This window comes from Pundamilia nyererei, unplaced genomic scaffold, assembly GCF_000239375.1.
Source record: "Pundamilia nyererei isolate P.nyererei 1_Seehausen unplaced genomic scaffold, PunNye1.0 scaffold00101, whole genome shotgun sequence".
Taxonomy (NCBI): domain Eukaryota; kingdom Metazoa; phylum Chordata; class Actinopteri; order Cichliformes; family Cichlidae; genus Pundamilia; species Pundamilia nyererei.
In genome coordinates, this window is record NW_005187502.1 from 2,197,681 (window position 1) to 2,216,262 (window position 18,582).

Here is an 18,582-nt window from a genome sequence, read left to right on the forward strand (position 1 = left end):
TGGCCTACATAAAATGACTCAGGGTGTTCAGCTGTCTGTGTGTGTGTGTGTGTGTGTGTGTGTGTGTGTGTGTGTGTGTGTGTGTGTGTGTGTGTGTGTACAGTGACAGAAAGATGCATTGTGTCACAGGTTATGGGTCAGGCAGCCCACAATCTGGACTCTGCCAAGCAGCCGGCCCTCCCCTCTTTGTGCCCCCGTCCCGGGGTATATCCAGCCAGAGAAAAGTTCCAGCACGGGAGCAGCCACTGTAAAAGCCATTGTTGCGTACAGTCTCTGCCAGAGAGAGGGCTGCCTTGTCATCTATACTGCCTGGTCACATGTTTGGGGTCTTTAGAAAAGTGACTTGCATCATCAGCTAGCCACTGGTCTGCATGTGACACAGAAAACATGACTACACACTGAACTGTGCACTGCTTGCCACCTCCTGAGTTACACGTCAACATATTCTTGGCAGTGTGGTGCTCACATGCTGTTAGACTTGTATTCCTCTCATATTTGACAGAATCCCACTACCCATATTTAGGTTAGAAAATAAGAATTTATTAAATAAACAACAAAATCTGGTTTAAAGTGGTGGATTTTCATTATTCTAGGTAGGAAAAAATGATATAAAATACAGCATATAATCATGCTACACTAAAGCACAAGGGAAAAACCAACTATCACATGTACACACATTCATGGGCTCCAATATCTTTTAACAGATAAGCTTGTTCTCCTTTGTCCTCTGGTTGACCCACATAAAGGTCTTGGTTGGGTAATTGACTGTCACAGAGCTGCTTCTGTAGAAAGCAATTCAATTTCCACTGGGCGAGTTTGACCACATTATCGAGAATGCCGCCATTGTTTTTGTCAAGCCAGCAATGGCACGTAAAGGCAGTTCAGACCAGTGGGCCTTGAACAGAACGTGTACCGGGCAGCGCAGAAACTGGGGCAGTCGGTAACCCTGAGCCATGAGGTGGTCCCCTCCTGCTGAGTGGTGCTGACAGCAATCTGGAACGTGGCTGTCACTAGGTTGGATGGCATTTACGATCAGGGTCAGTGGGTTTGCTTCAAAGGAACAAAGGGGCATTGGAAATGGGACCAGATGAACCAATGGGATGGTTCAGAACGGAGAGGCGTTAACACTGCCTGTTAAGAACAAGAATGGATCAGTTGCCCAAAATGTAATCTTGATCCGTCAGCTATTTATTGGGGTTTTTACATGTATTTATAGTCACACTTGGACTGTAAACTATGACTGGTGCGTAGAACTTAAAATATTAACCTGTATATGCATTGGTCATTATCCAGACATCTGCTGATTACATTGGAAGCCCCAGAACATTGGTCTTTGCCCCCATAACGGTATCATCTGATACCTTTGTAGCCCCTTTTAATCAAAAATAAATGTATTAAGGAGTCCTGACAGTAAAGGTTGTTTGCTCAGCATGATGGTTTGGATCAGTTTTAGCTGAATAAAAAAATACCAACAATCTGCAACAACTGCTGTAGCCTTGGTTCCTTTTTGTTGTCCTCCATCCAAACTATGGGATGCATCAGGATTCTCACAATTCTAAAAGGTGAACTGAACATGTAATTAAACTAACATATTTAAAGCAAACTGGTGTTTCTGTGATTGGCTTTCCAACACCCTCATCCTTAAACAGTGTCTGATACACAGCATGCTTAACATATCTAAAGCGCTGCAACCTAGTAACCAGTGGAGTGGGTGCTATCTGCCCAGAATATGTCACCATGGTTGCAAACGCCCACTCATTTTAGATCAATAGATGCTCAAGAGCCTGGGGACTGGCTGGCAGATCAACAACAAACATTTTTACTGACCACCAGGAGGGGGTCCTGGCCCGGGCCACCGAGCACTCACATAAACCCCAACTCTAAGAAAGGCAGATTACTTGCCTGTCAGTTACCACTGAGGGTTTTTTAGTGACACCCCAAAAATAAGGAGAGTGAATTTGTGAATTAAGCGACAAAAAAAGACATGGAAGCAAACAGCAAGCACTCTCGCGTCTACCAAGGCCATCAGTATGGCACACTTGGCATTTGGATAAGGTGGGGTTTTGTGATTTGCCACGCCACAGTGAGGGTCAAGATAAGCACATTGTTCAACAACATGTTGGTGTGGGATGAACAGGAGTTTGGAGGGAGGGGTTTAACCCAGGAATGTACCGTGCACAACCCCCTTAATCCAGATATGTAAGAAGATTGCATTCTAGTATGTGTATGTGTGTAGAGCAGTGTGCCTAGGCTGACCAGTAAAGCCCCTCTGTCTCACAGTTGCCAGTGCAGGAAGCTTAGCCATTGAAGCCTATAACACTTTTCAGACGATTATGGCACTCCAGCACGGTCCATCTCTAGGTTAATCCACTCAAAACAATGTTCCAGTAGTAGCACTTTTCAGAGAAAACAAAAAGTACACTCAGGCTTTAGTGTGCCATATATGTTGAATTATACACAAGCTGATTCCCTGATGCACACAAACATGAGACTGTAATACAGAAAGTACACCAGAGGGAAGTGAATCACTGGACTCAGACAACTGACCTTTGTCATGGGGCTGCTTTCAGGATTTTATTTGTTTACTTAGTCAAGACTTAGTTTTTCCAATTTAATCTAGAAAATGAAAGATGAAACAAATTCAAAAATAAAATATTAGTCCTGATTTGTCTAGACACTTCCAGACCTTCACAACACCTAAAAAGCTATCAGAGATAGACATTAAAAAAAAAGAAGCAAAGAAAATAAATACAGCAAATATATCTAACAACCACCATCCTGTGCTAAAGTGCCAAGAACTGCCGCTCCTCTAAATGCCAGCATTAAACAACTTAATTACAGCCAAAACACAAAAGTGGTCCTGGCCAGTATGGATAATTTCTTACAATAAAATGATTGCACCTCAGGTAATTGATTTTAACACATCTGCTTGAACTATGAGAATATTGCAGTTTAGGGGCTGCTTCGATTAACCGTGTGTTGTAGCAGGCAGCTGCTGATTTGGTTCATTTGAAGCGCTGAACTGGAAAACTGTGTTTAATGAGATCATTTAGCAAATAATATGGCCTCCTGTATGGTACAGAGCATCCAAGAAGTTTGTGATTCAGGTTTGGTGAGTGGAATTCTAGTGTTTAAGAGCCTGTTGTTCTGTACTGATCAGCAGGTATGCGTCTCTGGGCATTACTAGCTCCATAAATGCTTATGCTGAGGTTAATGGGTGACACCCTGTGGCTAATGTTTATATCTTATGATTAGCATATGCCAAAAGGAACTGCTGGCTGACGGCCTTTCACTGTGGAAACAAGAAGAATTTAACCTCTATTAGTGGTTTCAGTCACATCCCACAGCCAGGGATCAGCAATACAGAAAGAGAGAAAAATAAATCATATCATGCCAAAATTTCAGATCAAAATTTAGATCAAATCATCTTTCTATCAAGCTTAAAAGTTTGAAAGTATTGGGAAAGAATCCCACAAAAACAAACAAAAAACCTTCTCTATACATCAAACAAGTTCGAGAAGCTTTGTACACAAAGAAGAACATTAACTGACACATTAACTCAGTTGTGGTACCCTTATGCTCCAAAAAAGGTAAATCAAATACATTTTTTTAGAAAGCACATGAAGTGCAATACTGTCTCTGAGTGAATCTCATCTATGGATGTACAACCACAAACCTGATATATATGACACATATAGGGCCAAGTACTTTAAACAGATGCTTAAATCCAATATATTCAACTATGCTAACTGGCACCATGTCTTTTACAGTAAAGTTACCTGTTGCATTTGTGATATTACTGTGTCTCTTCATTTTCTGTTGTATGGTATGCTGCAAGAACTGTCGTTACGTTGTGTGTGCATTGGGTTGTGCAGGCCACCCAAAGCAGTGTCTACTTCTCTGTCTGTCCTTCTCTTTTGAGGCTTGGGTTGTTTCCTTTCCCTGTGTCAACCTAATTCTCAACTATTCTCATCGTCACTGGCCGTTAGGATGAGTTCTATCGACTGTATATTGACCGTGTCTCATGTATGCATCGATGAAAAGTTTATAATTTTTTTTTTCCCCATTTTATCGACCGGCCATAACCACAGCCAGTGTGAGAAACAACATTAAAGAAAAACAGCAGGAGAAGGGAAAGAAGAGATGTTTGATCAGATAACTAAATGTGTTGTTACGGAGAAACGGACATAAAGAGGTGCAGAAAAGTATTCCTGATTTCTTTGTTCTGTTTTTGTATATTTCTCACACTTAAACGTTTCCGGTCATCAAACTAATTTTAATGCTAGACAAAGACAAACAAAGATAAACCAACTAAATACAAAATGCAGTTTTTAAAATTTGTTTTTTTTAAGGGGGTAGGAAAAAAAGCAAGGCCCTGTGTGAAAAAGTAATCGCCCTCTAAATCTAATAACTGGTTGTATCACCCTTGGCACCAAAAACTGCAATCAAGCATTTGAGCAATGAGTGCTTCACATCACTCTGCTTTAGTCTACCCTTCTTTGCTGTATTGCTTTAACTGAGCCACACCAGAGGCTTTTCGAGCGTCCAGTATAAAGTCATGTCAAAGCATCTCAATCAGATTTAAGCCCAGACTTTGATTTGGCCGACCCCGGGAAGGTTCAGCACTGTTGCAAGTTTTTCTCCATTTGGGGATAATGGCTGTCAAACCCTTAGAAATGGCACTGTAACCTTTTCCAGACTGACAGATGGCACGACTTTGTTTCTCAGCTGTTTCTTTAGATGGTGGCATGATGTGCAGCGTTTCACGTCCTTTTAGCTTGCTACTTTGTCAGACAGTTCCTGTTTTAGTGATTTCTTGATTCAGCAGGTCTGATCGTAGCTAACAAAACAAACTGAGCTTTCGAAAAGGTGTGGTTAATCACAGATAATTTATGATTTAACAAGGTGTGTGTCTTTTCCTTTAACAATTGAAATCACCACTTTGAAAGATTAGTCAAATCTCGAGTAAATACAAACTAATCTTAGACTAATACTATTTTCTGATGCTGTGTATGTTTATAGTTTTTCACAACACTAGCTCTGAGCCCAGTGAGAAAGACTTTGCCTTTAATGCTCCTTCATAAAAGTATTTGCCACAAGCTGTTTTGCATCGTGTAGAGTTAATCTGAATTAATTTAAAGAAGTTTTTTAAAAAGTTTTAAAAGGGGTGTGCAAGGCAGGGGTAATGCACTATGTCGCTGGTTCCAACAATCCCCAACACTTGGCTGTTTTGCTCCCATTCAGCTAATGCTTACCTGACCAAGGTCCATCACCAAGGTCATGCTTCAAACAGCAAAGGAGGGGAGCAGAAAATAAGGGAAAGAAGGTGATCATGATTCTAAAGACACAGACCCTTTTCTTTAATGTTGCAAAGCTTCTCAGATGAACTATGAACAGGATTTTGTCTCCACTCCTACACTTTAAACACGAGCCAGTCTATACGTTTATGACGGAAACTCTAATCTCTCCCTGACAGAATAACCAACGAGCTGTCAATCAGTTATAAACAGGGGTGCACATAAGTGGTCCGGTGCGCATTCGCTGTCAAAATAAAACACGCGCACCAGATAAGAAGTTGCAACGTGCATTTGCGTACATATAAAGGCACTGTTTTTGGGATTTTCATGGCATATTCTGCACCACATCTCTGTGCGTTCATCATTTGTTTGAAGCCAGCTCACCTTCTGCAACCACTTTTCCAAGAATACGCGCTTCTTTTGCGGTTTGAACTCCTTCCGACATTTCTTTGGAGGTGGAGGAACACCTGATTAAAGGAGATTGCTTCTTGACATCTTTAAGAGTTCTAAACAAATGTCTGTCCTCCTCCAGAAAATCTTATGTACGCAAACGCGCGTTGCAACTTCTTATCTGGTGCGCGTCTTTTTATTTTGACAGTGAATGCGCACCGGACCACTTATGTGCACCCCTGTTTATAAAAAGAGCTGATCAGCCCAGCCAACAGCACTGCAGAGCCAGCAGAGCATAGAGGGAGCACTGAGACATCCGTTACTGCAGACATATCCATTTCATTAATGGACACCGGGAGTGCCTCTCTGCCAATCAAATGCAAGGGCACTGAAAGGCTCCTGGCCTTGGAAGGTTCTTCCATGTGTTAAAGAGAACTCAGATCACCATCCTAACGCCTATATTTTATCAGTAAGCTATTTCTGGTCAGCTTTGAGGGAACGTACAGACACACATACTGTATCCCCTTAAGGCAGGGTTTGGTTGGAGGATTCCCCACTGAGCTGAAAGCCCATCTGAGAGCAATTATAGGACTTGTGCTGAGGCTGTGTTAAAATTGGATTTGCTGTTTGGTTACAGAGCTGTAAAGCTGGCAGAAGGATCCGGACTGATCCACAGCGGTATAGTGTGTCCACTCCCTGTGTATCCCCTTTGTTTTTCCCTCTGTAGCATCTCTGTTCGGTGACAGCTGCTCGTGGAAAGTTCTGGGGACAAAAACACAGTTTCTGGAAAGTCGGTTCAGGGGTAAACGACTATCTGGGCCACGCATGCTCGACCGCGAGCCTAAAAATGACCTACACGAACAGAAAGGATTACACACCCACTGCAGAGCTGGTTCAACTAATGCCTATAACCTCAGTGCCAAAAAACACTCAATCAACACTGTAGCACTTCTTTGTGCTACTGAGTTTTATTTATTTTTTAAGTAGGTCAACTAGTGCTAGGCTTCATGCCCAATAATTTGACTAATAATATTCTAGCAGTCTGACAGAATGTGAAACATAAAGAAAATATAATTACACATATAATAGATTATTTTTGATCAGTTTGTAAGCTTCTGATGTATCTCTTTAAATGTGACAAACGGTGTTTTCATCCCAATGAAACACCAATAAAAGACATTTAGATTATTTCTTGCATACTTTGTCTCCACAAAATGATTCTGCTTTGTATTTTTAGGTACTCCTGCAGCACTTTGTAGTGCGTTAGGTCAAACAGCAACTGTACCAGCCCACAGCAACAACTCTACACCTTTCCATGTGCCTGTACACTCCACCAGATGATGTGACAGACCAATTCCATTCTCCTTTTAACAGTAAATGACCTCTGGCAAGACAGCCGCCAGCAGAACAATTTCGGCGTTGATCGATTCACTGCTCATACTTTGTCTCTTTGGCAGCTGCATTAAGTAATTAATGATAGCAGCAGCATATGACGAAGACAATACGTGCCCCTCGATGCCTCGAGACTCCTACGCTCTGATGCTTTCACCAGTCCTCCCACTCGCTGGCAACCAGCTCCCAGCTGCAGGTCTCCTGAGGAAAACACTGAGAGCAGAGAGACACAGCAGATGGCTCTCAAATATTGTCTTTGATCTGCAGGAAATTGCTGCAGTGTTGCGCTAAATCGCTGAGAAATACAAGCTGTTACACTCAAAGACAGAGTGCAACAAGTCAAAGAGCAGCCAGAACCCAGAGAAGAGGGCGAGAGGGCCACAAGAGTTTTTTATAACACACTGATTAGTCCAAACTCTGACTTTACATGCAATGCCATTACCTGCCAAGTTGTGCATTTTGGATAGAAAAGCTGTTAAAGAAACAGTTTTTGAATTGTAAACATTAGAAGCATGGTGACGTGATTTCAAAATTCTGTCTTTATGCAGGCGAAACTAGCGTGGGCGAAGAAAAACAAACAAAATGCCAAGAACAGTGGGATACTGATGGTGCTTCACTTCAGCGCTGCGCTGACTGTGATCCCTCAAGGTGCAAGTACACACCTCAAACACAGATGCAAAACACTGCAAATTCTAGCACTCTATTAGTCTGTTACTTAACACTAATTAGCAGATAAATGTGCCTGTGCACTGCTCCGGCACGGTTTATTAATGTAGCCTGCTAACCTTGGGTGATAACAGATGCAGCAGTTTTGAGCACGCTGGTCACTTAACAGCATATGTTATTTATTTAGAGACTGAAATATTCAGTATACTTAACAATGGTTTTATTTAGGTCCTAGTTGATTTGTCCACTTTAAAACAAAAATAACACCAATTAGGTAATTTAGCCTCCTTTTCTGCAACAAGCAAGTGTGTGCCGCCAGATACCGTTTTTATCATCAACACAGAAAGTGCAGTATTTGTGAGATTCTTAAGAATAGCTTGACCTGACCACTCATCCACACCAAGAGGCGGCTGGAGGGTGTAAAGGACTAGCAGCTGTTCAAAAGGCTCTGGACACAGCGAGAATCAGTTATGTAACTACGCACTGAGAGCCCAGTGCCCCGAGCATCATCACTTGTGTGCAAACAGACCTCTGTGGAAAACACAGCAGAGGGGGAGCTGGCAAAGTTACTTTCTAAATAAATCCTACACTAGAACACCCACACGTGCCCAGCACCATATCAAACACATAAGCGTACACACAGCAGTTGGTGCTGTCGGTCTGAGTGTTTCCAGGTGAAATGCCACAGGCAGAAGGGAATGAGGTTTCCACATTGATTACAAACAACAGTGAAGGGGAGGGAGAAAGCATGGACAGGGAACGATCCAGAGGGGGAGAGTCTCTCTTCCACAGCATGTCTTTTATCCTGTCTTCCTTCTCTCACCCCAACCGGTCGCAGCAGATGGCCGCCCCTCCCTGAGCCTGGTTCTGCCGGAGGTTTCTTCCTGTTAAAAGGGAGTTTTTCCTTCCCACTGTTGCCAAAGTGCTTGCTCATAGGGGGTCATATGATTGTTGGGTTTTTTTCTCTGTATCTATGAAGCGCCTTGAGGCGACTTATGTTGTGATTTGGCGCTATATAAATAAAATTGAATTGAATTGAATAGAAGACCAGAGGAAGGCAGCTTGAGAAAAATAATGTAGCCGAGTTATGAAAAGCAGCCCAGATAGGTGTTCTTCTTACCTTTTCTGGGTACATGCTGTCCCAGTGCATCAAGCTACAGCAGTGAGCCAGGCTCAGAGAGTGAGAGAGAGACACGTTGAGCGACAGGCGAGGGACTAGCTAAACCACAGAGAGCTGCGGAGCAAGGACGAGCAGAGCGAGATAGCCGGAGTGAGCAAATTAAACAGGTGATGTACCCCCGTCATCCACTACATGAATAGGCAGCACGCTGCCTCACAGGCTGACAGGCAGAGCAGCTTTAGGGATGCTGGATACGAAGAACTGCAACTAAAAAGGGAGACAGAAGAGAGGCCAAGGCTTCGGTCTCTCCTGTGTCAGCTCTGTTCTTCAGTGACATGCGGCTCACTTACATGTCAAGTTTACACTCATTACCTCATCTTGGAAGAACACAAGGTAATGAAGACAAGTAACAACCGATGGATTTTAAACACTAACCAACCTGTCACTCTCACTTGAAGGAGAAGTTGCCGTCTAACCAATGCAAAACCAATGTTAAATGATTATAAACTACATAACCTGCTTTTTCCCAAAAACTGAGCAGTAACTGAGCAGATGTAGAATATTATGGTTTTCTAGGAAATGACTACAGGACAGCAACCCTATTAGCTTGTGACACAATAACATGTTCTCTTGCAGAGCACTTCTTTGTTACTGAAATGCCTAAGGTCACATGGAGTATGTATGCATTTCAGTAACAAAGAAGTTGTTACTTCTGGTTGTGCCCGGTTTTGTTTATGCCAACTGCAAATGAGGAAACAAGCATTGACAGAACTTCTGCAGGTTAATATAAAGGGATTTGTGCATACACTGCACCATAACTGATAGATGGGCATCTGAGAGCAAACATGCAATGTAGTCAAAGAAGATATCAAATGATCTCCAACCTAGTACATGGTCTGTGTGTTGTCTGATTGTGCCCTCAATCTTTAGCTGGCTAATAGGAGTGATTATTGGAAGTACGAGCTCAACATCGGGGGAAAAAAGCCTCTAAAAGTGTGCACTTCTTTTGTGGAGTTACCCTTAGGGTATCCCCAGAACTGTTTGGGCTGAAAACTCCTGATGTCCTGACATGTCCGTGTCAGTTCTCAGTTATCCAGGTCTTGGGGGAAAAACAGGCATCTGGACTTTTTGTGGAGATATTTCATCTCTAATCCAACGGCTTCCTCCATTCGAAAGACAAAAGGTGGAGAGGGCCAGGTATTTAACCCCTAGTGGGGGTTGTCTCTTGGCCTCTTAGACGAGAGGAGGAACCTCTTCACAGGTTCAGCTGCCTTCTTTTTTCAGGCTCTTAAGATTAACGTCTGAACCTGTTTTTAGGAGTGCATGTGCGAGCAGCTTACGCCCTCCAATGCCATCGTTCCTCTGTTCTGAAGTGAGCGGTTTCCGTCATATTCCTTCCTGTTTTCAGAACAAAATGACTGGGTGTGCATCATAAGTTAGTACGGATAATGTCTGCCTATGTAGCTATGTGCTAACCTTGAAAAAGCTAGGAACCTTATATCTTCTTATATCAAAACATTAATAAAGGAAAAATGGAAAGCAAGCAATCCCCCATAACAGCAAGCCTTAATATCAGCTATTGTGGGTTTCTTAAAGCCTTGTTGCTTGGGGCTTGTGGATATAATCCTCATGCGCATGCGTCACAGAGGCATGCATCGGGATGGATGTGGAGGAAGAAATAAATAGAAACATCAGAAACATCAATAGAAAAATCTCATATCCCGATATGAGGCATTTATCGTCCCGACAACGATATATAATAACAAAAATTTTACATTTTCTGTCAATTCTGTTAATCTCGGGCAACTTGACTTGCGTGAAGTGTTTTCAGATGGGCGTTGTGTACCTGGAGTCGAGTGTTACATAAGTTGAAACGGCCTCAATTTTCTTTGTGAGTATTTATTACACGGCGTGCTGCGGGGAAAAGCCTGTTCTAAGCTTTTTCCTTTTTTGTTAGCACCTGACAGCTCTTTTTAGCTTCTCATGCGTAAACACTCTGCATTCTATTTCACTTGATTCAGTTTATTTTGAAAAATCTCAACAGGCTCTTCAGCTTTATTTTGAAAGGTTTATGTGGAAAATAAACATGCGGACGGCGGAGCCACGCGGTGGTTTTACCGTCGTTGTTGCTAACGACAATGCATAAAAACAATCACTTGTCCGACTGTAGTGTGGCTATATTAAATATAAGAGAAAGAGAGAACTTCAGGAAATCATACAGTGACCATCAAAACGATGAAAAAAATATTGCCGTAAACAGATGATTTTGCGACACCACGAAACAAACGATAACATAATATGAAACGGACGTTTTCACACCGTCATCCGATATATATCGTTATATCGAACAGACCTAGTCACAGGTTGGAAAGTGGACCAAGAGGAGCCATTCACTAAACTCCAGAGACAGGTGTGCAGACTGACTTAGCAGAGGGAGCAGCAGAGAGACAGAGCGAGGCAGAAAAGTAGAAGAGAAACCTCAATGCCCAGACAGAAGAGAGAAAAAGAAGAACTAGGAAGAATGCATGCAGCCAGATGCACGCACTCGCAGAGACAGACGCTCACATGAGCACAGAAGATGCACTGTTTGCTCAAGTTTATTATTAGATTACCAAAAGGTCTAGTGCTGCACTTCTGAGGGAAAAGCAAGCCTTCATTGATTTTACTCGCTTGTTGCCTCACCGTGAGTGAGTGTGCGTTTGTAGGCACTGATGCAGGAATGTCAAGCACGCGCTGGAAAACAAGCAGGGGCCTCCTTTTCAGCCGGACCGGTAGCAAGTCTCGGCACAGGAGATAGTTACAGCACTGCTTGCGCTCATATCTAGTGGAATTTACTGTCTTTGTGTAATAAGAGTGTATGCTTTCTTCAAAAGCTTTCAGCTTATTTGGAAATTGGCTGTAAAGAGTCCCTGCACATAATTTTAGGCTGCACGCACAAAGGGCCCATTTAGCAAAACATGCAATTAGCAGGTTATTGTGGTGCTGTGTGTTTAAGAGCAGGTTGTTTCTGTACAGTAAACTCAAGAGCTTCCCAGGACACTCAAGTGGGACAGAAAGGCTTTCTCACTATCCACCTCACTGTCCTTTCTAAGAACAATACACACATTCTGCTTCACGTGGGAGAAAACGCACGTCACTGAACTTTAATGAGCCGATTCAGCACAACCAAAATAACAGCGGTAAATTCATCAAACCTTTCAGCGAGCGACTGCAGTTTCAAAGTGCATTTAGGAGTCTCAAGCAACCGCACGTAGCGGTATATTTCATTACACTGCTAAACCCTTGATGCACATTCCCAAACTTTGCTCTGTTGTGCAAGTCAGCAAACATACAATGCAGGAGGACGGGGCCAACGTGTGCACGTGCTTCCCTCTGCGTTTCATACACAGGAAGAAGGAAACAGCAATGAGCAGGCCATCGACATCCCAGCATATGCTCACACATTCACAACACCCGCTTTTAATGCTCTCCTCCATCTTTAATGGTGACCTTGTAGTGTCGCTATTCTGGATCACTCATCTCACCGTGGCAGCTGCTTAGAGGTTCACAGCTCACGTGCTACAACTAATCTCCTCATTAACCAAAAATATGACAATGTACCTGTCTGGGATGCCTTTGCCATCCCATAACCGGGTACGAGCAGCAAAGTCAGGGTCCAGGGCCTCCAAGCCTTCCCCCCGTCTATCTCTCCTCCTCCAGGCACCACTAGCAAGCAAAAAGACCACAAAGCAGGCTGAAGGCAGGCAAACGCTGGCCTCAAAACAGCAGCATACTTTCATTTTTAACCCCTCTAAGAATCCATCTGGATGCATACAAGCTTGTTAAGTCACTGTGGCTACACAGCAGCCCTTCAATGAGATTTCTCTGAGAGGAGAAAAAAAATAAAAACAACAACACAATACTAGAAGACAGCTTATTTAATGGGAGTGACTGATCCATCTTGTAATCTCAGGGAATTACCAGTTTCATCACAGACACAGAGAGTGCAGCCTGTGAGGATTTACTTAACAGCCAAATGTGTTAGAATTATGAAAGAAAGGGAGGGTCCAGCAGTGTTTAGACACTGATTGTGTCAAATGGTATAAATCCTGGTGTGAGGGTGGGGGCTTCAAGGCCTTTCTACCTGTGAGTGCCTGCAGGGCAGCTGGCCGACTCCATGGCATAAAAACACAGACCCAAACACTTCCAGGGCCACCACATCTGCCCCTGTGTGACACATCCACTGAGAGAGAAAACAACCATCCGACCTCTCCAAAAATCCCACAGAGTGGCATTCATCTGCTCATTAAGTCACAGTGCTTTGGAACAAAGAAAACTGCTTCCAGTCAAAAAAGAAGAGAAGCTGAGTAAAAAGCACTCCTGAGGAACCTGACTCAAAATAACTTTCGTTGTGGGGATACACACACTGTGTGGTCAGACAAACAGACAAAACAACAGATAAAAGCAGAGTAAGCGTAGAGAAAACCAAGATGTTTATGTGGAAAAAAGGGCTTTAAATCACATGTTTGCTAAATTCAAAAAAGAAAACACACAACAGATCCTACTGCGAGGTCCCCAAGAAGTGAGGAAAAGAGGCTTATTTTGCCCGTCCAATAAGAACGTAGTAGCTGTGCTGTCTAGACGAGAGAGGAGGGGGAGGGTTGGTTAATAAAAGGGAGTTGGTTTGGATGGGGCTGTGTGACCACCAGCCCAAGCAACCTCCAGTGGTGCAGAGGAGGCGTGGAGTGAACCATCAGTCTCTGCCAGAGCCGGCGAGATAAGCAAATTACACCAGGAAAGCATGAAGAGACACGGAGGCGTTAATCGCCACCCGCACATCAAATCAAATCAATTAAGAGGGGGCCAGCTGGCACTTGAATCCTCCCATCCAGTCTCCATTCATTCAAAGCCTCCTTCTGAGTCGATGTGCTCAGGAGAGGAAATGTGTTTGTGGATGGGTACCGTTACTGCAGCTTTAGCCTCTTCTAATAACCTGATTTGTGGACAAGGTTTGTCCTCCTTGGGTGGCTTTAAGTTGTAAGTGGGTTAAAATTAGTCTTATTAGATGATACTGCCACTCCAGACAGCCTGACAGCAAGTGTATTAGTGCCTGGCAGTCTGCATTTTCACTGCACTGGCATGCTGGGACACTGGACATGCTCGTTGCCATAGAGATACATCATGACATCATGGTTTTGCACCTTCAGTGAGGATCTGAGATGACTGTGACGTTTACTGCAGCTTCAACAGTGTTTGCTACCTCACGTTTAGACCAGCTTCAGCAGCTTAACAGAGAAGCTCCTGTATGTCAATGAGCTACTCAGCCTTCAGTGTTGATGGGCTATATGCTAATATATCGGCCACTGTTTTCCCCTTTCAGAACATGAAACAATCAGATTTCCCTAAAATTTGTTATGTTATGGGGAAGAGAGAGATGAGGAACATTGAAAGTGCTGCGAGGTTACGCAAATAAAAGTTATCATCTTGTTAAAATGGAGTGTTCACAAGCTTGGATTCTAGTATTTATGTGGATGCTAATTTGAAATGCACCACCTACCTAATCTGTTCCAGATTAAGCACACTCTTCATGGCACTTGGCAGCTGACACCTCCCAGCAGGATACTATGCACTGCCACACCACAAAAACTTAAGGTAGTCACACCAGATCGCAATATGCAGAGCGGGGCTGATCCAGCACGTGATTCATGCTGGACCAGCTCCGCTCTGCAACCCAGTGGACACAAAAGCTCTAATGCCTACATGCCATGTTGCACACCACAGCACTGCCATATCTATGCCACAAAGGTCAGAGGTGTCATAGTGGTGCGATGGTGGCCCACCTTGGGTCAATCAGATAATTTTATGTATGTTTTAGCAAGTCTCAATCACAATACAGTGGAACCCCGACTTACGAATACCCCATTTAACAAAAAATTCAACTTACGAAGGCACTTAACGGCAATATTTCTGCCCGTGTTACGTCAAAATGCCCGCTTAACAAAATCTGCTGGCTCTGATTGGCTGAGCCCAGAATGCCTACAATGCCCACAATTGGCTTTCGTACTTGCGCTTCACTGTTCCACTTGAACGACGTATTAGTGTTGCAGTTAGCAATTAGCCCATAGCCTATCGTTCACTCAAAAGGCGCAATGGGTGCTTCGACTTACGAAAATTTTCGACTAATGAAAGACCCTCGGAAACGAATTAATTTCGTAAGTAGGGGTTTCACTGTATTAAGTAAACACAAAGGATACAATTAACGATTTTTTCAAATCGCATAAAAGTGAGTTTTACCACTCTGGCACTAACAAGTGTCTAAAACCAACTTCTAAAATACAATATTGCCTCAGCAGGAACCTCCCTCTGCCTCTCTCTCTTCAGGGGGCAGTTTGCTTGTACCCGTGCAATGGCAGGAAGCAGTGGAAGGAGAGGAGCTGAAAGAATTGGGCTTTCTGCAGGGTCATTCACTTGCCTGGCAACAGGCCAAACAGGACAAGCTAACACAACAAGGTACAAAGAGAGAGGGAGTGGGTTCCACCTGCCCCGGCGACTACAGACACTGCAGAGCTTGACGGGGAGCTCTGGCTAAATCCTGTCTGCTGTCTGTTACTTATGCGCCCCGCCAGCTCTACTGCAGCCTGACAAAAACCACCCCAAAGAGCTGCCCATGCAAATGTAAATGCCTGAGAGTGAAATGTGTTTATTTTGGCCAAGCATATAATTAACTCCAAAAGTTTAGTGAAGACAGGCAGTAACACAGAAAGCAACCCTTTTCTTTCTTCTTCTTTTTGTTTGTGTGCGTGTGGGGGGGGGGAGGGGTATGTCAATAGCGACCCACTAGCCCGTTGGCCATCCAACAGTACATCTGTGGCTCTGAAGCCATAAACTGTGTTGGTGTGCTGCCATTCTCACTTTCCTTCACATGGCGCATCACACATGCCATTCGCACTCACACATGTTCTCGCTCACACAACGGTCCCCGCAGCGGGGCGATCGGGGGCTACAGACTGATCCACGGCAGATATGACCTAGTTTCTATTCAGGCCCGTCTCTTTGTTCACTCCACAGTGGAGGAGGCTGCTGCAGCCCGTGGAACAAAGAACACAAGCAGCACTTGGAACCTTGGAACCAGCTGACCCTGCCTGGATACGGCCGGCCCAAAAATGGCTCGTGAAGGCAGAGCCACATGGCCTCCCACTGTCTTCAAATCTCCTCCTTTTTCCTACTTTGATCTACCAGCGCTCCAGACAAGGGAGGATAAGCCCCAGTTCCTGCAGTCTCCCACAGTCCCCCTGTCTGAGAGTGATGAGACATATCTCGTGGCCTGAGTTATCAGTCTGTGGGACGGGAAAGAAAGGAGAGGGAGGAAATAAATTTTATGATTTCTAGTGTGTGTGTGTGTGTGTGTGTGTGTGTGTGTGTGTTGGGGGGGAGGTCAGGAAGTCTAGATCTCTGCAGATACCAAAACCTTTGCAGAGATAATCTGTCTCAAAGCATTAGCCTAGCTATAATGATACCTTTACACACCTTCCTGTGGTACAGCAACATAAAAGTGTTTGAAAAGCTAAAGTGACAACAAAGCTGCACAGCCTTATATTCAATCTACCTGAAGACTCAGTTATAGAAGCCTGCATGTAACAAGCAAAACCATTTAGTCGTTAATGGCCCAACTACAACGCAACCCCCTCACCCCACTCCGTCTGTACAAACCAGACAAATTCTGCTTCAAAGACAACAGCAGATTTTAATAAGCACGTGCAACTGTTGATGCGTTTACTCAGAACTGGCAAATGATGCACAGCTGATGAACGATTGCAGCTAAGCAAGATGATGAATGAAGAAGCTGGAACTTCTCTCTACGCAATGACAGAATGTGACTGGGACGAGGGCAGCTATTTGCAGATGGCCCAGAGGAAATGTGAGCAAAGAGTGTGAAATAAACCAGGGAGAGAGGAAGACGTGAACAGAAAAGGGAAAAAAAAAAAACCACAGCTGAGAGAACAAAGAAACAGAAAATGAATGGCGATCATAAGAGTGAGTCACTTTTGCTGGGAGGGGAGCAGTTACAGAACCAAAGGTGTCACCCTGTGTGGTATTTGGTGCACCTGCAAAGCAATGCGCAAATGCGCAAAGCAAGGCTTACTAATAGAAATTAAGCAGCAGCTTACCTGCATGTGTTCTGTTGAGCTGCTGCTCAGCTCGTCTCCAGACTCCGAGTCGTTGCGGAGCTTGTTTAGCCCCTCTCCAGGAAACTCGCTCAGAGGGGACGTCTTGCTGCCATCCGGGCTTTTGTGGTTGTTCCCCGATTTTGGTGTTGGTGAATCAGCCCGCGTCCGTGGCAATGTGGAATTGTTGGGGTGGTGGTGGTTGTTGTTATTGTGGAGAAGTACCAACTCAGCCACCAGCTTGCAGTGGTGGGGACTCCCCACATTCTGGTTAGCATCCTTGGGCAGTGCAGGCGGAGTGACGCGATCAGAGGATGGAGAGGGGGTGGAAGAAGGCGACGGGCGTCCGAAGCTGGACATTTCTGGCTGAGGTCTGTTGAGGTTCTCATTGGAGGCCCGGCAGATGTCCAAAACGGCGGGCTTGGCCCTCAAGGCGGGTTTCTGGGGGGGCATGAGCGCCCTGCGCACCTCCCTGACGTACTGTGCTGGCACATAAAATGCCTTTGCGCCTTCGTCCTTTCTCACCTGCCACCAGTCCTCGTTGGTCTTCTTCACCAGCATATAGCACTCTCCCTGCCGGATAGCCACCATCTTATCTTTGGCCTTGTACTCGTAGTCATATTCCACCTCAATGTAGACCTGTCCCGGAGCGATGGGCAGCCCCTCTCTGTCAGCCATGTCTGTGGGAACAAGTGCTTGCCTCAGCTGATCAGCAATCTGGGCCTGCAGGGTTCCTCATATCTCACTGAGGAAGACGAGACAGAGGAGAACCATAAGTTGTTAATTTTTATTTTCTTTAAAGACTACAAAACTTTGAGCAAAGTTGAACACACACATCCAGTAAACAACACAAACCCTCTGCTATTTATATGGCCTGGGTATCCACACCCCACTTTATTACTCACCTTATAACCACAACCACAAAGCGCTACTGCTGAAACACGCTCACATTATGACACAATGTTCCCCCAGTCAGACGTGCTCGGATGGTGAGTCAACCACAAGCAGGCAGTCAACACTGACTGGCCCTGATAACGGATACGACCACTAAGGATATCCAGCCTGGTAATCCGATCGTCCTCTGCTGAGCTAAAGGTGATGGCAACATGACCCCACACACTAATCTTAATGACTATAACGACACTGTGGAGGCCACGTTCTTTCAGTCGCTGCACTTAAAAATAAAGTCGGCATCACTTTATTAACTTCTTGTCATGCACTGTATAAAACCACTACCAGCCCGTGGTAGCCTTTGTGTAGCTCTCAGGCACACAAGCAAGGCTGCACTTCAGTAAATGTGCTTCATGGATGTAGCTCCCCCGTCTAAAAAGTAAAGCCCAAGTGCAAGTGTCTTCAACATGGAGTGTTTTTAATGGCCATTAACATGCAGTTTCTCAGGGTGTAAAGAGAAGTCCAATTGGGAGGAAGTCTATGGGAAAATCCACTTCCTTCTTCCTTGATCTATGGCCTCAATAAAACCTTTCCTCACGAGTTCATAGTTTCAGTCGATAATGTGAAATATTACGAAATAGATTGTTACGTTTACTGTGTAAATTTTGGTCCCAATTAGTCT

At 44.3% G+C, this 18,582-nt stretch overlaps 1 protein-coding gene across 1 annotated transcript in view; it reads right to left on the bottom strand.

Annotated features, from left to right (window-relative positions):
• arhgap12b (Rho GTPase activating protein 12b) overlaps positions 1 to 18,582 on the bottom strand; it is a 62,369-nt gene that overhangs the window by 40,524 nt on the left and 3,263 nt on the right. Inside the window, exon 2 of the mRNA XM_005740590.1 lies at positions 17,013 to 17,754. Within this exon, the coding sequence (XP_005740647.1) occupies positions 17,013 to 17,687 (675 nt within the window). The 5' untranslated portion in view covers positions 17,688 to 17,754. The remainder of the gene's footprint in view (positions 1 to 17,012; positions 17,755 to 18,582) is intronic.